The sequence below is a fragment of the Peromyscus leucopus genome, chromosome 1 (assembly GCF_004664715.2).
Source record: "Peromyscus leucopus breed LL Stock chromosome 1, UCI_PerLeu_2.1, whole genome shotgun sequence".
NCBI lineage: Eukaryota > Metazoa > Chordata > Mammalia > Rodentia > Cricetidae > Peromyscus > Peromyscus leucopus.
In genome coordinates, this window is record NC_051063.1 from 4,802,479 (window position 1) to 4,825,364 (window position 22,886).

The 22,886-nt window shown below is 50.4% G+C and overlaps 2 protein-coding genes across 2 annotated transcripts in view; one reads left to right on the forward strand and one right to left on the reverse strand.

Moving 5' to 3' along the window:
* Vwce (von Willebrand factor C and EGF domains) overlaps positions 1-8,954 on the forward strand; it is a 29,798-nt gene extending 20,844 nt beyond the window's left edge. Inside the window, 8 exon segments of the mRNA XM_028884243.2 lie at positions 619-715; positions 2,240-2,322; positions 3,368-3,458; positions 3,537-3,619; positions 3,930-3,993; positions 7,504-7,587; positions 7,590-7,787; positions 7,790-8,954. Coding sequence (XP_028740076.1) covers positions 619-715; positions 2,240-2,322; positions 3,368-3,458; positions 3,537-3,619; positions 3,930-3,993; positions 7,504-7,587; positions 7,590-7,787; positions 7,790-8,130 — 1,041 coding nt within the window. The 3' untranslated portion in view covers positions 8,131-8,954.
* Positions 8,955-11,966: 3,012 nt separating this feature from the next.
* On the reverse strand, positions 11,967-21,779 carry Pga3 (pepsinogen A3). The gene is made up of 9 exons (XM_028884190.2): positions 21,637-21,779; positions 20,324-20,483; positions 18,657-18,774; positions 18,456-18,574; positions 16,982-17,181; positions 15,453-15,569; positions 13,287-13,431; positions 13,098-13,196; positions 11,967-12,269 (listed from the first exon to the last, which is right to left on the reverse strand). The coding sequence occupies exons 1-9, from the start codon at positions 21,687-21,689 to the stop codon at positions 12,117-12,119; spliced, it is 1,164 nt and encodes a 387-aa protein (XP_028740023.1). The 5' UTR covers positions 21,690-21,779; the 3' UTR covers positions 11,967-12,116.
* Positions 21,780-22,886: the final 1,107 nt, after the last annotated feature.

The following is a 22,886-nucleotide window of genomic DNA, read 5'->3' on the forward strand; positions in this document are numbered from 1 at the left end:
GGATGCTTCATAACATGCCAGCTTGAGCGTGTTTGCTGGAGTGAGAAGGAAGAGTAAAAGCCACTTTCTGCTGAGGCTCTCCTTCATGACTGCTCCTGGCACTCATTTTACAAGAGAGTAAAATAAGAGGCCATAAATGTTCAAATTCTTAAGAGGAGAGGGGAGAAAGAGAGAAAGGGAAGAATCCTCGTATGGCATTTTGGTCTTCTGAAATAGGCATTTCCGGTGGAATAGTTTTCTATAAAAATAGGATTTTATTGTTCTCTATAGGTTTGGGGTGAGCCAGGCTTCCAGGGAAATGCTGAGAAGAATGTGGAGGGGGTGATGGTATGGCTTCAGCTGCTGCTGAGGGATAGGATAGGAAGCAGAGGGGACAGAATCCCAGCTCTGACTTCCCTCTCTTGAGATAGGCAAAACCTTCCTGAAGATTCGATCACCTGTGCTAAGCAGCTGGTCCTCATTGGCATGGGGGAAGGGTGGGGAGGACCCACCATTCCCCAGCCTCATCCTGGCATCCTTGAGGGCAAGCCACAGACAGTGGGCGGCATTGTCTTGTCTTTGGTGTGGGGAAGCAGGCCCTGCTGTCTCAAGCCTTGGTGAAGTTCCTTCTTCCTTCAGGCAAATGGCTCTGTGAGCTGCCACAGGACAGACTGCGTGGACTCTTGCCCTCACCCCATCCGGATTCCTGGACAGTGCTGTCCTGACTGTTCAGCAGGTAACCCTGGCGAGGCCCTACCTCACCCTCGACAGCAATTCTCAGGGCTCCTGGAGGCCCTGCTGGCCTTGCCTCAGGCCCCTCCTCACTGAGCACCATGGGAACCTCAGCTCTCTGCCTCTCCCGGCACCCTGCTCGGCACCCACAGCTCAGAGAAGCGAAGTGGCCGAAGGCCAGGCCTCAGTGCTGGACCCACGTATGCAAATTCCCAGCTTACAGTCCTCACGGGCTGGCATAGGAACCAGACATGGAAAACTGGGCCAGTGAGAAAAAACACCAACAAGGCTAGATTCCACAGAAATTTTGACCTTTTCCATTATTTCAAAACTAAATTTGTCATAGAAAAACTATAAAGCAAGGCTACATTTAAAAGGGCCCATGTACCACTGTCGGCCCTGTGGTTATGTATTTCTAGTCCCTGTTTGTGATGTGCGCACCTTTTGATAGATGTGTGGTATGCGTGTTTTGTTCTTTAAAAAAAAAAATCTCCCCCTAAGGGCTGGGCTTGTTGGCACATGCCTCGAGCCCCAGTACTTGGGAGGGAGGCAGGAGGATGAAGCCTGGGCCAGATAGCAAGAGTCAGTCTCAAACAATAAGATAAAACGAGCCATGTTCTGTTGGAGGGTACAGTTCAGTAGAAAGGGCTTGCTTAGAGTACGGGAGACTCTGGGCTCCATCCCTGCACTCCAAGTACAGACAACAAACAACAACAAAACCAATGAAATAAAAATGAAAATATTTTCTTACTGTTTCACCTGCTTTTATTATACATATATATGCAATTATATATATTGTATTTATATATTAAATATATGTACTTGTATTTATATAATCTATTATATTGTAATAATATATAATTGTATATTACACATAAATATATATAATTAAACACACACACACACACACACACACACACATATATATATTACACTTTTTTTCTTTTGAGTCTCACTATGTAACCTAACATGATCTAGAATTTGCCTTTTAGCCCAGGCTGTTCTGGAATTCCATGTTCCTGCCTCAGCTCCTGACTATTGGAATTCACAGGCTTGTGCTACCATGTGCTTTAGTACTTACCAGTATGTGAACAATTTCATCCAAGTGGCCTCATGCACTTGGAGTCTTTGGAGACATCAGGAATGGGGGATATGGGAGGACTGGTTTGGAGAGGTGGGATTTTTGTCAGTTTACTCTGGAGAGGGACAGAAACCTTGTGTGTCTCCAGCACCACCTTGAGTCTCATGAGTCATCTGCCTGTCCCACCCCAAGTTCCTCAGTGACACCCCACCCCTGTTATGAAGACATTGAAGCAAGATTCTGTAATGTCCTCCTTACTTAATCCAGACATAGTAAGCAGCCAGGACCCATTCCAAGGATGCTTATTGCTTGCCTAACCTCTGGGGAGGTACAGGGCCTGACCCTTGCTATTCAGATAAACTTCCAACCTTTGCCCTGGCCAGGCACCTGACCACTCACTGCTCCTCACCCTTCTGGCTGCTGCTCACCACGTGCTCTGTTTGGCAGGCTGCACCTACACAGGTAGAATCTTCTACAACAACGAGACCTTCCCATCAGTGCTGGACCCCTGTCTGAGCTGCATCTGTCTGGTATGCACCACCCAATCGGACCCTGACCCCCAGCATCAGCTCCTGAACCTCAGAGAAGGCTCACTGTTGGTCCTGGTGAAAGCCGTCTTCCCACAGCCTGTCTAGCATGATTCTTTAGCTAGGGTCAGGGAATCATTTAAAAACTCTGGCTGGTTCAGTATTCTTGCTTTCTGGGTTGCCAAACTCAGTGAAACTCATCATTTCTGCATGAGAGACCCAGACTTCAGAGACCAAGTCATTTGCTCATGAGTTCATGACTGGTCGAAGAGCCAGGCACTGAACCTTAGTATTCACACTCCTGGATCACACTTACATGCCAGGGACACCCCAGGGCCAGGCAGCCCACTGCTCGTTCTAGAAAACCTGTTAGGTTAGTGCACGCTCAATTTTCATGTTTGGAGAATGAAGGACAAAAGTCCCATTGCTTATCATGCTGGTAAGTTAATGCTTGGCTAGAGCTGCTGTGTACCGTGGCGGTGTGTCTGTTGGGTGTCAGTGAGCCTCAGAGCTGGTTATGTGTGAAAAGGTACAAGGTCAACACATGGATTGGGAAATGCAGGGTAAACATCTCTGTGGCCTCTGAGGAACCCGCTGCCCACTGTCCCTGTACATTCTCAGCCATGTGCTTTGGGAAATGTTGCTTCTTGGTCCTTTCTCTGAGTTTCTTTGTTTTTGTTACAATGCTGCAGATGGAACTCACTTTACCACTGAGCCACAGCCCAGCTCTCCCTCGTTTTTTTTTTTGTTTGTTTGTTTGTTTTTGTTTTTGTTTTTTTGCTGCCGAGCTTTCCTGGATAATTCTGCATGTTTCAATGGGTCACTATTGTCAGGTGACCTCATGGATGAAGTCAGGCCTTGTTCTTGAGAAGTTAGGAAGGACCCTAGTTGAGAAAATGTCACCCCTCAACCCCCATCCTACCATGGATTGGCCAATATGGCTGCCTAGATGGGTCTGCCTTGCTGGGAGCCCTGGGCTTTCCCTAGCATTATATTAGCTGTCCTCAGTTAATGTCCTCAGGGGCCATGTGTGTCCTGTGTTCTACAGCTGGGCTCGGTGGCCTGTTCACCTGTGGACTGTCCCATCACCTGTACCTACCCCTTCCACCCGGATGGCGAGTGCTGCCCTGTGTGCCATGGTGAGTGGGAAAAGCCATCCATACCCAAGTCTCCCGGGTGACCTGCATCTCATCATCCTGTCTTCTCTGACTCTGCAGACTGTAACTTTGAAGGGAGAAAGGTAGTGAATGGTCAGGTGTTCACCTTGGATGACGAGCCCTGTACCCGGTGCATCTGCCAGGTGAGCTGGCCTGAGGGCCTGGGGCTGCCAGCCAGGCCTCCGTGCCACACACGGGCCCCGAGCTAATCTGCCCATCCTGCTGTTCACTTTCACCTTTGCCTCTGGACACCCATCCCTCTTTGGAAGTCCAGATGAAGGTGTCTTGCCATGGTTGGCATTACCTGTCATCCAGACCAGGGCCCAGGCTTTTCGATCTCTACCCAACACTTTTCTGTGTGTCCCACTACTGGTACAAGAGGCCCTGGAGAGCTCTGCCCCAGGCGAACAGGGTACTCTGGGCTTCCTCACGGTGTCTTTTCTGCTTCTTCAGCTGGGAGAGGTGAGCTGCGAAAAGGTCCCTTGCCAGCCGGTCTGTACTGATCCCTCCTGCCCAGGTAAGCAGGCCCTGAGCCTAAGCTTTCTCCACCATCTCCCACTGCAGAACTTCTCAGAGACATAGACCTTAGAAAGGGCTGCCAAGGTGACCCGGGCTCAGACAGCAAGGTTTGTTCAAGGTCACACAGTTATGGCAGGCTGCTGCTTCTGGGCTACTTACTCAGAAATACCAAATGCCGCAATGTGTTGTATTGCCTGGCCCTCCCCCGCTTTCTTTTGCCTGTGTGTGGTACTATGGGTCAAGTTCAGAGTCCTCTGCAGGCAAGGCTAGTGCTGTGCCTCAAGCCATCCCAAGCCTCACCCCTTTTTTGAGACAGGAGTTTTACGATGCCCAGGCTGGCCTTAAGTTCTTGGATTTTTTTTTTTTTTTTTTTTTTTTTTTTTTTTTGGTTTTTTCGAGACAGGGTTTCTCTGTGTAGCTTTGCACCTTTCCTGGAGCTCACTTGTAGCCAGCTGGCTGAACTCACAGAGATCCACCTGCTCTGCTCCGAGTGCTGGATAAAGCGTGCACCACCACCACCGCCCGGCTAAGTTCTTGGATTTAAGGAACCTCCTGCTTCAGACTCAGCTAGTCCACGTGGCTCTTGATTGCACATTACAGACAGGACACAGTGCTCTGTTCTACAGCTCTGAAGTCTTGATGTGGCCCACAGCTGGCTGCTTAAGCAAGATCCCCTTATCCGTGAGACTTCAAATGGTATCTGAAGCTGTGGATGGAATTAAACCCTACATGAGAGCACTGTCAGGGAGGTCCCTAAGTAAATGACTGACTGACGGGTAGCCCAGACGGTGTGGACACACTGGACAGAGAGGTCCCTAAGTGACTGACTGACTGACGGGTAGCACAGACAGTGTGGACACACTGGATGGACACACTGAACAAAGTGTAAGTCACAGCCTGGGCAAGACAGGTGGGATGCTGTAGATCATCATGCTACTCATAAGACACACGACTTAAAATATGTGAGTTGTTTGCTTCTGAAAATTTCTATTTACTGTTTAAGGACAGCAATTGATCATGATAACTGAAGTGTCAGAAAAGAAAACTTTGGATAAGGGGGAGCGGCTGTATTCTCTTGAGCTGGTTTTCCTACCTCCTACCTTCCCAGTTCATTGAGTTCCCTCCGTCTTTCCCTCTCGGTCCCTCACTCCCTTCTTTTGTATATACCTGTTTCTCTGGGCCTCCTTTCTTCCCACTCTCCATGTCTCTTCCTTCCTTCCATGCACCTGTAATGTACCTCCTGTGGAAAATACTGGGTCAACATTTTTATTCAAATCTTATGGGTTGTGTCAGGACTGTGTGGTTGACAATGGGGACAACTGAGTCAGGAGTAGATGGGGCTCCAACAACACATTTCCATATCCTGGTCCTGAAGAAGCTTCGAGGAAGCACAATGATGCAGATGGTTCCCATAGTCTCCAAAACTGTTGAGAATTTTAATTTTTCCAGTTTACTCTGTGCAGAGATGTGTCTTCTTTATGTATTTTCAACTTCTAGAATGATGGTATACTTCTTTCCCCACTGTCTTGTAGATGACATTGCTTCCTGGGAAATGTCTGTTTCACATCCTGGACCTCCCAAAGGCATGCCAGAATGTGGTCTGCTCCAGGGAGGTTTAGGACTGGGAATAGTGCCGGGGACCACCAGGGACTTCGATCATGCTTCCTTTAACCCACCACATGCTCTTCTACAGTGGCTAGGTCTCATGCCCTCAGCTTTCCAGAAACTCTGTCGCCAGCAGGCCAGTCAGCTGCTGAGCATCACCTGTAACACCCATTGAGCAATCAACAGGAATGCCAGGCCCAAGGGCATTCTCTCTTATCTCTGTTTTCCAGATGGAGTCGTAGGGCCTGGGGGAAGAAAGTTTCTAATTGGGGGTACTGGACTCTCTCTTCCCTCATCCCTTGCTCTTTGGCACACCATGTATTCCAGAGTGAGGAAACTAGGACCCAAAGAGGAGACGTGCTGAGCCAGTTTCCTTTCCCAGAACACACTGTCAGTTCTGCTCGCCACACCCCATTCCTGTCCCATAGCTCTGTAAAGGGAACGCCACCATTTCGTTGAAAGAGGATGGGACTCAGAAAGGACAGAGGAGGCTGGTGGAACGGCTCAGCAAGGAAAGGCTCTTGCCGCCGAAAGCCCGATGACCCAATTTGGTCCCCATCCACACACATGGTAGAAGGAGAAAACTGACTTTTTCAAGTTGTCTTCTGAATTCCACACGTGTGCTGTGGCATGCACACACACACACACACACACACACACAACACACAAAGACACACACACACACAGACACAGACACACACACACACACACACACACACACACACACACAAGACACACACACACCGGTAATAAAAATAGTAATTTCCTTAAGACAAAATTCACATACCGCCCAGTTCACACATTTAAATCTCAGGACTGCATGGTTTTCGGCTCTGTGCGGTCGCCCTCTAGAGGACTTTCAGAGTATACCAGTGCACACAGCTGTACCCACCTCCCCTGGGTTGAACCTCTCTGAAGGTTCGTTCCTCCTTCGCTTGTCACTGGTTATTTCATTTTTGCTTCCTTCCCTCTGTGGCCCACAGCCTTGCAGTGTGAGAGGTGGTAGGCTGAGATGGTTATTCATTTACTCGTTTACTCGGTGATGGCGGTTGAGTCTAATTCACTGCATTTGTCTGGTGTGCATGAAGGCCTGCCTCTGTCTCCATCAATCAGGTGGAGAGGCGCATGCCTATAATCCTAAGGCAGGGGGATCGATAGTTCAAATTTGCCAGGCTAGGTGGCACAAACCTTTAGTTCCAGAAGGCAGGCGGATCTCTGTGAGTTCAAGGTCAGCCAGGTCTATACACTAAGTTCCAGGACATAGAGAGATCCTGTCTCAAAAAAAAAAAAAAAAAAAAAAAAAAAAAAAAAAAGATTGCATATTTTTGGATAACTATAGCTTCATAGTAACATTGAGTGGAACACAGAGCATTCCTGTATCCTCTGGCTCCACAGATCCATCTTCCGCACTGGTAACACCCCACAGCAGAGTGATATATATATCTGCTATCATTGGTGCACCCAACTTGGCCTGCCACGACACCCACAGTCCACAGCAAGCATGAGTGTTTAGGCTAAGACATCCTCTGTGTTTTGCATCTGACTCCCAGTCTGTTGGGATGCCCATTTTACAAGTGGGAAAACAGAGGCCCAGCATTAGACGCTCTCTTTCCTTATCCTTTGATCTCTGGCACTCCTCCATGTGGGACACCAAGACCCAAAGAGGAGACAAGCAGAGTCATGTGCTCTCCAAAAGTTACTTGGAGGGCGGCTTTAGTGAACTGCCCTCTTCCATTCATGGTTTCTCTTCAGCCTTCCATCCATGGAGGTCGGAGGCAGCCCACTATGGTCCTCACCAGGGGTGCTGAGTCCCCTGTGAGGATGGAGTAGGGTGTCTATCCCCAGAATGGCTCATGTCAGCTACAATGAACCCTTGTGACCCTGTTTCTCCACCTCTGTCTAGATTCCCTCTTTCCTCCAAGAGAAAGGCAGCAACCCTCCCCTCATGGAGACCTTGGCAAAGATGCTCGGAGCCTCCGTGGAGACACTGGAGTCCTGCCAACTGTAGCTCCTGCCCAGGGCCTCCATCAGCATCACCTGCAAGGCCCACATTCCAGCTCCTGCAGCTGCTTTTGAGAGCAAACCTGTCCGATGTGCAGACTGTATTCCCAGGCCCACCAGTAGCCCACACCTCCTCCTCACCTCCGCTGGAGTCAGAGGGTACATTTCTAGGGGAACCTGGAGCCTCTCGCCTCCTGAGCCCTCAGCAGGGTCTTCGGTCTCTCCTGGGTCCTCTACTCTACCTCCAGCCTTTCCAGGGACTCCTTGGTCACCTGCCACTCCAGAGAGCTCTTCCTCAACCTTTGGGGGGGCATTCCGGTGGCCTCTGTCTGCCACCCACTTGACTGAGGCAGAAGTACCTTCGACAACGACGACGACGACGACGACGACGACTGGTCCTGACCTCTCAGAGACCCTCAGCACACCCTTGAAGCCTCAAAGACTATCTGCAGCTCTCCTGGACACCCCCAACCCTGGTCCCCAACAGCCCACAACAGACATCTCAAAGAAGGAAGAGTCTACCATCTGAGTGGATCACCATGCCTGGGACATACCAGACAGAGCTCTCTGCCAGTGGCCTAGTAGGTGTGTGTGTGACCCCAGGGGTAACCCAGTGGGGGTCTCAGAGAAGACCTTGGAGTAAGATGGTCTGTCAAGGAGAGAGGCAGTGGAAGAAACAGCCGAAACATCCCTTGACTCTGGACTTCTAGCCTCCAGAATTGTGAGAACCTAAGTTTCTGTTTAGCCTCCATCCTTGACTGTGGTATTGGTTACAGTGGCCCTGGTACAGTACGTCGGCACTGCCCACTCTCGCTTGGGCAGAGCCGTGCCTGGTGTGATCCTGTCGCCGCGCACTCTTGAATGTTTTGGGGGTGTCTATAATCTCTGTCATGCTTTGTTTTCAACACTGATTTCATGTAACGTTCATTTCGAGATGTGTTCAGAACATGTGTTATGTCCCCATTTCTATTTTAAACACTGAGCTGCTAAATCTCTCTCCTCATGAGTTCACAGTCCAGGGCAGGGGACAGCTGCTCAGAAGATAAGTGCACTTTAGAGTGTGAAATGGGAAGGTTGGAGGCCAGTAAACTCTGTGTGTGTGTGTGTGTGTGTGTGTGTGTGTCACACACGGTGAGAGGAGGCCAGAGCTTGCTGCTCCCTACTGTTTCCCATGTAGCTCATACTCACCACTTTTACAGTTGAGGCTGCCTTCCCATTTTTAATTCCCTGCTTTTAGAATCTGGGTGGGTGTGGGGGTTGCTTCCAACTTCCCCCTGTTATATGTAGATTCCCTGGGAAAATCATTACAGTCAACAAATAATTTATAGCAAATAAACAAATGTATTTGTCGCAGTGGGATTGATAGGTCTGAAGGTAGAGAGGCCAGTGGTTTTGTGTTGCTAAGTAACCACTCAAGTAGAAGGGATGAGTAGGAGCTGTTAGGGCCGTCCAGCAAGAGTGTTCATGTGTAGCACCCACCGACAGCCAGCGGTATCAGCACTCAGTTGACCCACACCGGTGGCTGTTTCTATGAAAAACAAGTCAATCCAGAAATAACTCAGCAAAGGTAAGGTCTCCTTTCTATTAGAGATCTTTATCTTTTGTGAAGTAATGTTAATTAGGGTATGGTGGGTCATACCTATAATCGCAGAACTCCAAAGGCTGACGTTGGATGATCATGTTCAGGAGTTCAAGGCCAACCTGGACTACATGAGATCCTGTTTCCCCCCCCCCAAAAAAAAAACAAGGCTGGGCAAGGTGGCACATGCCTTTAATGCCAGCCTTTGAGAGGCAGGAGCAAGCAATCTCTATGAGTTCTAGGCTAACCTGGTCTATATGGTTTCCAGGAGAGCTGGGATTACATAGAGACCCAGAAAACAACAAACAAAATATCCCCCTCCTCCCCAAAACAACACCAAAAAGTCAAACCAAGATGTTTAACTTCTCCTCCTTATTTTAGCATTGACCACTGGGGGAAGAAACTAAGAAAAGTAGAAGAGAAGTCTCTGGTAGAACTGTCTTCTCTGGAACCCGGTCACGTGCTGGGTGTCACTGGCCTGTGGCCTCTGTCAGGGGTTGGTTGTAAATAGCAATAGCTCATGATGCTTCGTGACAGGCTGTGTTCTGAAGGCTTTATATGATTAATTCATTATCTCCACGTAAGACTGGAGGATAACGGCTATTTCCTGTGATGACCACCTGCTCTCACAGTGAGGGACGCGGGAGGTGGGAATGGGGGCCGAGGACAGATGATCTCTGGGACCATGGTAGGGAGGCAGGACGTGAGAGCGGATGGCTCTTTCAGAACTTGCAGCCACTGTACAAGCTCTGCGCATGGCCTGGAAGTCCTTCCTTCTCAAACCTGGACAGTTTCTCAGTGTCTTTCCATGTCATTCCTCCTGGCTTCATTAGGTCTCTGCTGTCCCTGCCCCTTGATCTGTCTCTGGGACTCAGGGACAAGTTCCCAGTGAGGCCTCTACCCAGGGTGAACCACAGGCCTGACATGTCGATAGATGCCCAGTGACGATGGACCACATGAGATGAGGCTAAAGCAGTTTTGCAGTGTGCTGCATTGAAACAGGCCTTGATTGTTACTTTCTTTTTCCTGCTCCCTTGCTCTCTGCCCATCTGGGCCTGTGGGAAAAGCCATCCAAATCAAACATGCCCTCTCTTGGTTTAAAAAGATTTTTATAAGACTTATTTATTTTATGCGTATGAGTGTTTTGCCTGCGTGTATACATAGCATGTGCATGCCTGGTGCCCACAGAGGTCAGAGGAAGACATTGGATCCTCAGCAACTGGAGTTGTAGATGCTTGTGAGCTGCCACGTGGGTGCTGAGTAGCCAAACCCAGGTCCTCGGCAAGAGCAAAAAGTACTCCTGACTGCTGGGCCATCTCTCCAGGCCATAAGTATGTCGAATTTTGATAGTCCAAATCAAGTGTTCCAATAGCTGTGCCCAGAAAGGTTTGGGGGTAGCCTACCTCAAGAAACTAACAACCTTTTTTTTTTTTTTTTTTAAATTTGGGGTAGGTGCTAAAAATTGAACCCAGGGCTGCTTGTGTTAGCCAAGTGTTCTACCACTGAGCTCTAGCCCCCAACCTCTTTTTACCTTTTAGGTTCTTTGTTTGTTTTGGTTTTTCGAGACAGGGTTTCTCTGTGTAGCTTTGGAGCCTGTCCTGGAACTCGCTCTATAGACCAGGCTGGCCTCGAACTCACAGAGATCCACCTGCCTCTGCCTCCCGAGTGCTGGGATTAAAGGTGTGCGCCATCACCGCCCAGCTCACCTTTTAGTTTTTAAAGGCTTAATTCACATGTCTGTGTGTCTGTGCACTTATGTGAGGGTGCTAATGGAGGCCAGCAGTGGGTATCAGACCCCTGGGAGGTGGAATTACAGTTGTTTGTGTGCTGGGACCTGAATTCTGGTCCTCTGATGGAACAGTAAGCCGAGTGTCTCTCCAGCTTCTCTTTCTCATTGTGGTTGGATACAGTGTATCACTAAGTTACCCAGGCAGGCCTTGAACTCACTATGTAGCCTAGTCACTCTTTGAGCTTGTGGATTCTCCACCAGGCCCAGTATCCAGAACCTGTGTTTAATTATCCTTTAAGCATCTTTCTGAATGGGGGAGGGGTGGTGTGGGTGGAGGAGAGACATTGGGAGTGTCAGCTCAAGCCCTCTTAGCTGTCTGGAACATCCTTTGCCGCTTTTATCAGTGACTCCTCCTCATTCCAGCCCTGTGGTTCTAAAGAAAAATGGCAATCACCTCCAGGTCACAGATAAGACCATTTGACCAAGCTGAGCCAATCTTAGCATCTCGTTCCCCTCTGCCCAAGATATTTGGTCCAGGATGGCCATCCCATTCCAGGTGAGACCAATCAGAGTCCTCCCTGCTACTCTGGGATCCGCCCCCCACCATCTGCGTCCTTCCTGCTCAGACACCTTCAGACATGGAATCCTAGGGCTAGTGGCAGCAAAGTCCTTGACCTCCAAAATATAAGAGAAAGAAGCTGAGAGGCAAAGAGAATCGAGGGGAGGGGAGGAGAGGGGGGAAGGGAACAGATGCCTGCCAGGCGTGTGACGGTTCCCTTCTGCACCTTCCCAGTATCATTCATAAAGTCTTCCTCTTCGGTCATGCTGGTCGGACTTGGCTTCTCCACCAAGGACACTACACGGTGGAGTCTTGCTTCCCAGCCTTCTGGTGACTGGGGCAGGAGAAGTGCTGAAAGTTCCAGATCTACCTAGGCTACAATAATGAGTTCTGGGCTAGCCTGAGCTACACACTGAGACCCTATCTCAAAAACTAAACCAAACAACACTAACTCTGGCATACCTCAGTCGACCCAGAGAGAGCAGCCATTAGCATCAGTGGCTTTGTGAATGCAATCTTTATTCTCCACCCAGAACAGGGCTTTGCAGAGCTCCCAATTGCTGGGGTCAGCTCCCCCGGGTGGGAATGCCCCATGAGCATTCCTGTCTGTGTCACATGCCTGGCTCTCCCCTGAAGGAGACCCAGCACTCACACAGCAGGAGCCAGACCAATCCTGTTATTTGCCCGATCAAACACGGTGAAATACAGCCTTAGGAAAACGTCCCCCAGCACCCACATCTCAGAGTCCGAAGAGTCGTCTATGCCTTCTTCAAAGTTGCTGTAGCAGTTGTGTGAATGCTTCTGAAAAACAAGGGCAATATATGAACTCAGCCGCCAGCTGCTCAGCTTCTTGCCTTTTTTTTTTTTTTTTTTTGAGCCAGGGTATCATGTTGCCCAGTTTGGTTTCATACTCACTATGTAGCTGAGGGTGACCTTGAATTTCTGATCTTTCTACCTCAGCCTCCCAAGTGCTGGGATTACAGATGTGCATAGCATACCCACTTTATGCAGTGCTGGGGACTGACCTGAGGGCCTTCCTGCATTCTAGGCAGAAACTCTACCAACTGAGCTCCAGCCCAGCCCTGCCACTCAGCTTGGGGTCCTCCTTTCATGGAGCTGTGTGGCTCTGTCCCGCGGCTGCAGGATGGCTTTCACAGCTGGGATAAGAACCACTTGTGGCTCCCTCCATACTCTGCCATTTCCCCCCTACCCCCGGCCTTGGTTCAGCTAGTCCCTCTGCAGAGCAGGCCTTTCCTGCTCCCCTTTGGGCAGCCTCTGGACGGTGCATGACCGTCCTCTTCAGTTACTGCTTCCTAGGCTGGCACACTCTCCTCACTGTCCCTGGTCTGCTCATCCATCTAACTCAGCTGCCTCTCTGCATGGTTCCCTAGGTCCTATTTACCCCAGGCCACCCTTCAATTCAAACTACCCTTGTCTTTCCTCTGAAACCTGGGAGGGGGAGGAAGAATACCAGACTGGCTTTCACAGTCATGATGGTTGTGTGGGCAGCACTTGCCCAGTTGGTGGGCAAGCATCCTGTCATGGCATATCCTGACCACCAGGGTGTGCCTTCCTTTTCCACAAAAGTCCAAGCCTGGTGATTCCTGCTATTCCCACTGCCGAACTCACCTTCCTGATGTAGGCACTGGCTGGCACTGGGTAGGTAACACCACTGATGGTGAAGACAATATCAGGTAGGGTGTTGATGGTGTCACACTTGAGAATGTACTGTCAAAGAGGGAGAGGCTGGAGGTTAGCCCAGCCACGACTGCAGCAGTGTGCGGAGAACCCAGATGGCCCGCCCACATGACCCTTTACCTCGTTATCACTGGTGGCCTTGGCACCAATGAGATTCTGAATTTTAAGGATCGCGTTTCGGGGGCCAGTCAGCAAGGAGGTCCCTGTGTCCATAATACCTTGGCAGCCACCTTCACAGGCAATGACTACTCCATTCATGGAGATGCTGAGAGGCAGGGACCAAAGAGAACACCAGGATTACCACACAGACCCACACTCTCCTTCCCTGACCTCAAAGCAGCCCTTCAGCTCTTCATGCTCACCCTCCTGCTGGTCACTTTACCTTTTCTGATTTATTTATGGTTATCTATTTATTTAGAGCAAAGTCTTACCAAGTTTTCCTGAGCTCCAGGGTCTGAGCTCAAATGACCCTCCTGCTTCAACCTCCCCAGTAGCTCTGACTATAGCAGGATGCCACCACGTCTGGCTTTCCTTACAGTTACCTTGTCTGTTCTTTTGTTTGTTTGTTTTGAGACAAGGTCTTATTGGCCTCAAACTCATTTTCTAGGTCTGAAAGACCTTGAACTTCTGATCCTCCTGCCTTTACTTCCCAAGTGCTGAATTACAGATGTGTCCCATCTGCCTTTTATCCCAGCACTTGGGAGGCAGGTGGATCTCTGTGAGTTTGAGGCCAGCCTGGTCTACAGAGTGAGTTCTAGGACAGGCTCCAAAGCTACACAAGGAAACCCTGTCTGGGAAAAAAAAGATGTGCCCCATCATACCTAGTTTATTTGATGCTGGTGATCAAACCCAGGGTTTCCCACATGCTAGGCAAGCAGCCTGCCAACTGAGCTAGATCCCCAGCACCATCCTTTCAGATGCTGAACGCACTGAGCTGTTTCTTGCCTCAGGGTCTTTGCACATGCCCCCTTTGTCTAGCTGGTTTCTCATCATCTCCCAAGTTCTAGCCTGATTGTCACCTTTTCCAGCTGCAGAGTCGATTCAGTCCCTCTCTTGGTCCCTTCCACCTTCCCTTAGTCATTTCTAGCAAGTAGTGAGGTGGTGACTCACTGTCTGCAGGACTCCCTGGTTCATGTCCACATGCACTACTGGACGGCACAGTGGCTAAGTGCCTCCCTCAGGCTCGTCATGCAGTGATGCTCAGCACATGTATGTATGAATGAATAAATGAATGAATTGAGGAACAGAATGAACAAGGAACAGCAGGAAACACTTGTGCCCGACCAACTGCACAGCTTTGGAATGAAGGCAGGTCCCTGTGGGCATTCGACACTCCACAGCAGGGAGAAGAGCAGCCATTTGCTGCATAAGAGGCCATCTCTCCAGCAGATTGCCTCTGTGTTGATGTTCCCATCCCGGCAGCGCCCAGGAAGCCCACACAGATGGCCAGGCTGCCATGTCCCTGAAGGCTGCTTAAGCTTCCATCTGGTGACTCTGTGCACAGTCTGCTCAGTTTTTCTCCCCATGCGCTCAGGTGTTTCAGGTTCCCATGTGCCCGGTCCTCTGTTCCACCCTCTAGCCTGTTGCATGGCTGAGATGTGTATTTGTGATTTTCAGATCAGAGGATCAAGACTTGTCTCTGCCCCTGTCTGTTCTCTGGTGTGATAATCTCACAGTGGGCCCAGGACCTCACCTGCTTTGGACAGGAAACCCCAAGTCCTGGGCAAACCAGGATGATGGTCCCTTATTGTGACCCTGTTCAGCACGGTAGATTCCCCCCTCCACGCCCCCCAGGCCAATTTCACTTTAGGGCTTTCAGACCATACTTCCCACCTTTCCCACTCTGCATGGGCCTTTTCCAGAGACTCCTGCCTGTTCAGGTCTGCAGATGCCCTGTCCTTGTATTAGTGCTCTAGACCCAGGCCTGACCTGCGCTCTCTGGCTCAGATTCTGCTGAGGAGACCTGGAGGGGTATGTCTGTGGTGCCGGAGACTCGATGTCTGAGTGTGTCATTATGCGGCACTGTATGTGTGTTTCTGTGGTTGTACATGTTCAGGCTTCTGTTTATGTATGACTGTCTTGTGACTCCTTGTGTCAGTACATGACAGTGACTTTGTGTGTGATTGTATGTGTCATGGTAGATGCAGTCAAGCATCGGCGTGGGCCTGTGTTACTCCATTTGTGTGTGTGTGTGTGTGTGTGTGTGTGTGCGCGCGTGCGCGTGCGCGCGCACGCGCGCATATAGTGGAGATAGCATCCAGGAGCAGGAATCAGGCAGGCGCTTACCTGTCCAGAGCTAACTGCCAGTAGCTGGGCTTGGACACAGGCACCCAGTGAAGGTCTCCGCTGTAGTAGGCGGGGTCCACTCCACCCAGCATTAGCATGCTGCCCTTCTCATCCTTGCTGGAAGGAAGAGGAGGGGGAGGGGTTTATGTCTGGTAGAGAGGAGTGGGCTGGGTCCCTGAGGCTTCGCAGCACACCGGACCCTGCCAGCATTGCCCAATGTTGCTGGTGTATCCATGCAAACACACACAAGTCCGCTCAGCAGCCCTCTCAGGAAGGCCACTTATTCATGGACAGGGAAGTTAAGGCAAGGAGGGCCAAGTACCTGCTCCAGGTCAGTGATGCAGCTCATGAGTAGCAAAGCTGAGGGCCGAATGTGGATAATTGGCTACAGAGCTGGACTCTGGACACCCCACCATTCTGTGGAGCACTTGGGCCCGTCTGGAAACTGGAGCTACTTTACGGTTAAAGGACAATTCATCCAGAGGAGTGTGACTCCTACCTGTCTAGACAGTCATTTTCCAGAATACTGAGGGCTGGGGCAGCTAGGGGTGTGCTTTCCAGCTCAGTCAGGACTAGCTTCTTCTCAGGGAGCCCCACCCCCACCTCAGGCTGATTGGTTCTGTCTGTCCGATTTATTGCTGTCACAGACACAGTTAGTCCCTAGGTATCTTTTTCCTTTGTTTGCTACCTTCTTGTCTTCTGCTCCCCCTTTTCTGTATCCTTGTGTGAGCTGGGTACAGAGAGGCACTCAGTGCTTAGCAGCTGCTTAATAAGAAGCAGTTGAATGAGTCATTGTGGACCAGACTGAAGTGTTCCCAAGGGCCAGAGAAAGACTGAACTGCTTGCTTAATGCTAGAAATGCTTGGTCACGCTCGAGAGCTGGGATTCCTGGAGCTCAGGTTTCCGAAGAGCCCACAGCCGTAGAAGAGACACACAGAGACACACATCTGCCTCCCACTCTAACATGTGGGATCAACTCCCACATTTGGTGGAGAAGAGACAAGTGTCAACGGGACCGGCCACCTGTGCTTTGCCTTCTTTGCCTGTCCTCTGGATCTTTGGCCCATCAGGAACTTCAATGTAGCTGAAGAGCTGATGGACTGACCGCCATCATGGGGAAGAATCCTGAAGGCTGAGCTTGAAACCCGCTTCTCTCAGCACTAGACTGGGCCATCCTGGGCAAAGCCCTCCTCAAAGCCTTAGTTTCCTCATCTCTGACGGAAAAGACGGGACTAAAGGGGGCAGCACGTTCTCCACAGAGGGTCTGACTGTCTGCACTGGAGGCTGTGCACACTGGGAGACGTTCATCTCTACTGAATGGCTCAGTGCCTCTGCTGTGGTGCAAAAGCAGCCACAGGGAACAGGTGATCCAATGAAATCTTATTCACAGAAGCCGATGATGGGCCAGATTTGGTGTCCAGAACACAGCAGACAGACACCTGGACTAGACTACGTCTAAGGAACCTTCAGGATCAACAATTTCTAATGCGACTGAGAGCCTGTGAAGGGCTGATCTGGTACAGGCTCACCTGCTCAAGTAGAAGGCAAAGAGATTCTGGGGAATGAGGCCTTGCATCCAGATGTTGTCAAAGACAGGCAGGACTCCCTGAAGGCTAAGGTCAGGGTAGCCCAGCCCCAGGATACCATCGAAGACCGCATATTCCATGAAAGTGCCTGGTTCTTCCAGGCTCAGGCCAAATGCCTGGGCCACAACCATGAGGTCCCCGATCTGTGAGAGAAGAGGGTGTCCTTACATAAGGCTCTGAAACCAGGGCTGCATGGCTGAGCTTGGGTGGGGGTAGGTGGGGAGATGGTCTGGCCCACAAGGTATAACTGAGTTCTGGCCATGCCATGGGCCACTTGGATGTGAATCCCAGGCAGGAGTGGGCTGGCAGCTCCCCTGTGGTGCTGTGGGTTGTCACCAAGCTCCATACCACGATGTCATCTGATTTTAGATTCTTATCCAAATGGGGAAACTGAGATGCTGAGTGTAACCCGAGGGTTCCCACTTGAAGATGAGTGGAAAGCAAGGCATCTCCTTCAGGGCAGTGCCCATGGTGACCATTTCTGCACCCTTAGGAGGCAGGAACCTGCTATATCCAGGTGTTTGGCTGAGATTAGTTTTGTTTTTAAAACCGAGTCTCACTCTATGTCCCTAGCTGTCCTGGAGCTTGCTATGTAGACCAGACTGGCAATGAATTCACAGAGCTCAGCCTGCCTCTGCCTTCTGGAGTGCTGGGATTAAAGGCCTGTGCCACCACGCCTGACTAAGTTACCAGGGTTCTCAAGAATATTTGGACTGTAAAAATTGCGTGTGTGTGTGTGTGTGTGTGTGTGTGTGTGTGTGTGTGTGTGTGATCATGCATGTGCACACTCAGGGATTTTGTTAATTCTCAAGTCCTTCAAGGCCTCCCAGGGTAAGAGCCTTTTGATGGAGCATGGCTCTCCTGAATCTGTGCTACGCTTTTCCTGCCTGGGAGCTCAAGGCTCCTTGGCTGTTCCCAGAGGCCCAGACCATAGGGCTGTCCCCTGAGAGCACTTCTCACTTGCCTACTTATTCTGAGTCACACCCCAGCTCTTTGGCCTACCAGCTGTGTGACCTTGGACAAAGCACTGGCTCTCTCTGTTCACTCACGTGTGGAATGAAGCCCTAGCAATGTCTGCCTTGGGCTTGTTGAGAAAATTAATGTAGCTACTTTGAAGAATGTGCCCAACCTATTGTCTCGAACCATGTGGGGCATGCAAGTGGCTTATTTTTACAAACTTCTTTCCCTGAGCTACTGGTAGAAACAGCTTGTGTTCCCCTTTGGTGAAGGAGCTACAAATCTGAGCCCTTGACACCTATAGCTGGTCAAAGGACTCACCGTCGGGGGAGGGCGACTGGGGGTGGGGAGCCCCACAAAGTGGGTGGCCAGCTAGAGCAGAAAAGCGCTCCCAGAGGACCCTGCCAGCAGTGTTCACACCCGGAGCCAGGCCTGTGCTAGCCCCTGGTTCCCGGGTTACCTTGACAGTGTCATAGGCAAGAAATCCCGACATCTCTCCAGAACCATAGGCGACGTTCACAGGTCGGCCCGAGACCAGGAAAGTGGAAGATCGAAGAGGATTGAAGACCTTGTGGTGAGCTGCAGGGACAGGCAGGAGGTGACCCTCAGGTGTGCTGGGGTAGGAGGGGTGATGAAGGGTAGGGCAGGTCGGAACGCTCACCACAGGCTGGGCTGGAGCAGTAGATGGACGGTACCCACAGGTAGGCAGAACCAGTATCCAAGACGACCTTGAACTCCTGAGGCGGTGTGCCAATGCTGATGATGCCAATGTAGACCAGCTGCAGGAGAGAAAGGCCATGGCTAGGGCCGACCAGGCTGCCCTGTCTGTCCCCTGGATTCTGGGGAGCCTGACTTCATGGTGCTGCCCACAACTGCCAAGCCTCTGCTCAAACCTTTTAGAAACACTCCATCCTCTCTCAAAGGTCTTAAATTCTTTCCACCTGTCAGGATCCAGCCTAAGTGCCTCTTCCAGGCTGCCCTCCTGGGTCACTCCAGGCCCCAGTGCTCTTTGCTTTCCCCAAACTCAAAATAGTTACTATCAAGACCACTCAGCCAGTCCTTTCATTGGGCATGTGTTTACACTCCCCTGCCTTTCCCTCTCTCCCTTCCTCCCTACCCCCTTTCTCCTTTTTTTTTTTTTTTTTTTTTTTTTTTTAATGATAAGTCTTGCTATGTAGCTCAGGCTGGCCTCAAGCTTTTGATTCTCCTGCCTCAGTTTTCTGATTGCTGGGAATATAGGCAGGCCACCATGCCGAGCTGACATTTGTTCTTTGCCCATTTCTCTGGCTAGGCTGTAAGTATTGGAAAAGAAAACTAAGCTTAGTCAGGTGTGGTAGTGCACACCTTTAATCTCAGTACTCAGGAGGGAGAGGCAGATGGAGCTCTGTGAGTTCGAGGCCAGCCTAGTCTGCATAGCAAGTACTAGGCCAGCTGAAGTTACACAGTGAGACCTGTCTTGAAAAAAAAAAAAAAAAAAAAAAAAACGAAGAAAGAAAGAAGTTAGGCTCCACTCATCAGAAATGACAGCATCTTGCTAGTTGACCAGTGTCCAGCCCATCTCAGAGCTCACTAACTGGTCATTGGCTGGAATCTGAGTCTGCAGGGGTAGGACTCCTCTACCTGAGATACCAAGCTTGATTTGCAATCGGATTTGCTGGTGATATGGCTCACCCTTGCTTGGGGCCAGGGATTCACCTAGGTGAAAAAGAATAAAAGTCCCGGTGCCCAATGACTTGTCATCGGCATAGAACAGGATGTCTGTGTGGTAGTAACTGGTCATTGTTAGGTCCACCCAGCTAGTACAGCCCCAGATGGGGTAGGAATGTGTTCTCCTTGGAGTAGGGGGTGGGGAACAATGGGGGTGGGGAGACACTCAGGACTCTGTTCCTCACCCATTCATTTTTTTCCTTTCATGTAGGAGTGTGTGGTGTATGTGCAGTGCACACAGAGGCCAGAGGAAGACGCTAGGAGTCCTGCTCTGTCTCTCCCCCCATTCTTCTTTTGAGACAGGATCTCTCACTGAACATGCAGCCAGACTGGCAGGCTACAAACCCCAGTGACTCCTGTTTCTGCTCCCACAGCCCTGGGGTCAGAAGTGTGTGTGGCTACATCTAGCTTGTATTTTACGTGAGTGTTGAGGATTTGAACTGAAGTCCTCACACTTGAGCAGCAGGTGCTCTTAACTGCCGAGCCATCCTAGCCCCTATTCCCCACCCTTTCTGGCTTTAGGAACCCCAGCCCCAACGCAGTGTTTCCCCCAGGGGGGCCACAAGTGCTGGGCAGAAGCCCTAGGGGGCGCTGAGGAGCCCCAGCCCATGCCACACTTACGTCTAGGTAGTTCCTCATGGGCTCATAAGTTACTGCTGGGTTCCGGCGCTGCTCTAGAAGCACGTGAGCCCGGCTACGAGGGTACTTCTCCAGGTAATCCTTCAGCATGTGGCTTTCCCGAAGGTTTTCTCTCATGGACTTAATCTTCATCAGAGGGATTCTTTAAATGAGCATTGGGAAGGAAACTAAGTAAGAGAGAGGCACCACGGGGCGCCAAAGCAGCAGCTGCGCGGTGAAGACCGTGCAGACCCAAAGAAGACCGTGACTGGAACAGGCCACACAACACAGCGGGCAGACCATGAGAGAGTGCCTGATTTCCAGTCCAGGTCTGGTGGTCGCTCTGGAGCAAGCCATGGGATCATTCTGGGCTTTACTGCCCTTTCTGTAGAGATGATGGGACGGTAAACCTCCTCGCGTTGAACGCTGAGGGGGTGGGGTGGTGGATAGGGAGCACCTGCCATCTAGCAGTCCCAACAGCGACAGCTGTGTTGCTCTTTCCAGTGTTCTGTCTTTCCAGAAGCAGCCCGAGAGGAAGGATGGAAGATCCGGGCATTCGCCGCCCAGCTCCCATTCCTTGTGACTCAGTTTTGGTCACCGCGCTGGCTATCGTCGAAGCGAGGCCTAGGAAGTAGTTCCCCCCTTTTGTTTTTTTGTTTCTTTTATCTCTGAGACTGGGTCTTATGTATCCTAGGCTGGCATCAAACTTGATATATAACCTTTAAACTTCTGATCATTCTGTCTCTACCTCCCAAAAGCTGAGATTACAGGCAAGCACCACTGTACACAGGGGAAACAGCCCTCTGTACCCATCTCAGTTCCATCAGAAGTGAGGGATGAGAGAAAAATGGAAAATCAAGGGAGGTAAAGCAGGGGATCCGTCAGGGAAATGATGAGGCCTGAGAATGAGAGCCCAAAGACAGAAACAGGTCTGTGGACAGAGACTCTCAGAGGTGGGAAGATCTGTAGAGACGGACACACATGTTGAGAGAGGTCTACAAGACAATGTACAAGAAACACCCCGACAGTGCACAAGTTGTACACTGAACACTCCCCGGAGGGACATCCAGACAGCCCACGATGTGACCTGTGCTCTTGGAGTTGGGTGACCCAGAAGACTTGCCCCAAGACTTCTGGGCCCTTCTGGTGCTCTTGGCAAACGATCACTGATGAGTGGACACCTGAACCTCATGAAAGCCAGGATTTCATTTCCTTCTTCAGCCCGGGATGGGCAGGGGAATAAGAGGGTCAGACATTTTTTACAAGGGTGAGAAAGAACCCAGGGAGACAGCTGATAGCATTCACGCTATACTTACTTGACCAAGCATTCTGAGAGGGTCACAAGCCAGAGGACCCCAAGCCACTTCATGATCCCTTCCCTGGCTTAAGGTTCTTGGGAGAAGCGCGTTCTGGGCCTGCAGCTGTGTGGAGAACTGCTGGTTAAGTAGCTCTGGCCTGCTCTAAGCTCGAATCAGGTCGGGAGGGCCACTAATGGGGCTTGATAAGAAAGGCAAACTTCCCCGATAACATCTTTACCCTAGAAAGGGCTAAAAATTCTCAGAATCCAAGGAGTTTCAGTGGCCGAGAATGTAACCCCAAGCCACCTGACTTCACGGAGTGGCGAGACTCTTGCTATATTGGTGATAAAGACACTGTGGATAAAGCTGCAAGAGTAAGTGCCAGGTGCCATGTCTGCCCTTCAGATCCCACGCGCAGTTCCCAACTGGCCGTGAGGTGTGTACCGCTGTCTCCGCTGTCCTGGTTAGAGAGAAGGCTGCTGGGAGGAACAGAAGGCCAGAGTAGGATATCCAGGACCCACATGGTGGGAAGAGAGAACTGACTTCCACAGGCTCTCCCTTGACCTCCACACACCAGTGTGGTAGCACGCAGGTGCCCACCCACCCACATAAAATAAGTAAATGTAACATTAAAAAATGAAAAAATATATCCATGATAAATGAAAGACATTTTAAAAAGTTTAACTTTCTCCAAAACCAAAAGACGACAGGCAGGCAGTCCTTGCCTTCGTGGAGTCTGCAGCCTGGAGCAAGGTGGGCATGCTCAGGACCTAGGAGGCAAAGTGGGTACTAGGCTGGGCGGCCGTGCTGGGCATGATGCTGCATTGTCTCACCACAAGGTGGCAGCCTTGAGTCAGCTCTGACCTACCACTGCCAGGCTGGAAGGAAGCCATGGTGCCAGGTTGGCCACATTTTCGAGAAAAGTCAGAGCCTGGATATTTATGTGAAATTCCTGCACTTTAAATGTTAGGGATATTGTGATGGATGTACATTGGCTTTCATACACTGTTTCTGGCTCCTAACTCCCTCCCGCCCAAAACAGGTGACAAGACACTCTAGAGGGTGCATGCTCCACGCACGGCAGGAGGGATTTCTGCAGGGACACCACGAAGAATACGTTAGCCTTAGCTCTTACTCTTTCTGTTCTGTCACTTTTTTATATTCTTTCTTTCTTTTTTCTTTCTTTCTTTTTTTTTTTTTTTCTTTCTTTCTTTCTTTCTTTTTTTTTCCTTCTTCCTTTTTTTTTTTCTTTCTTTCTTTTCTTCCTT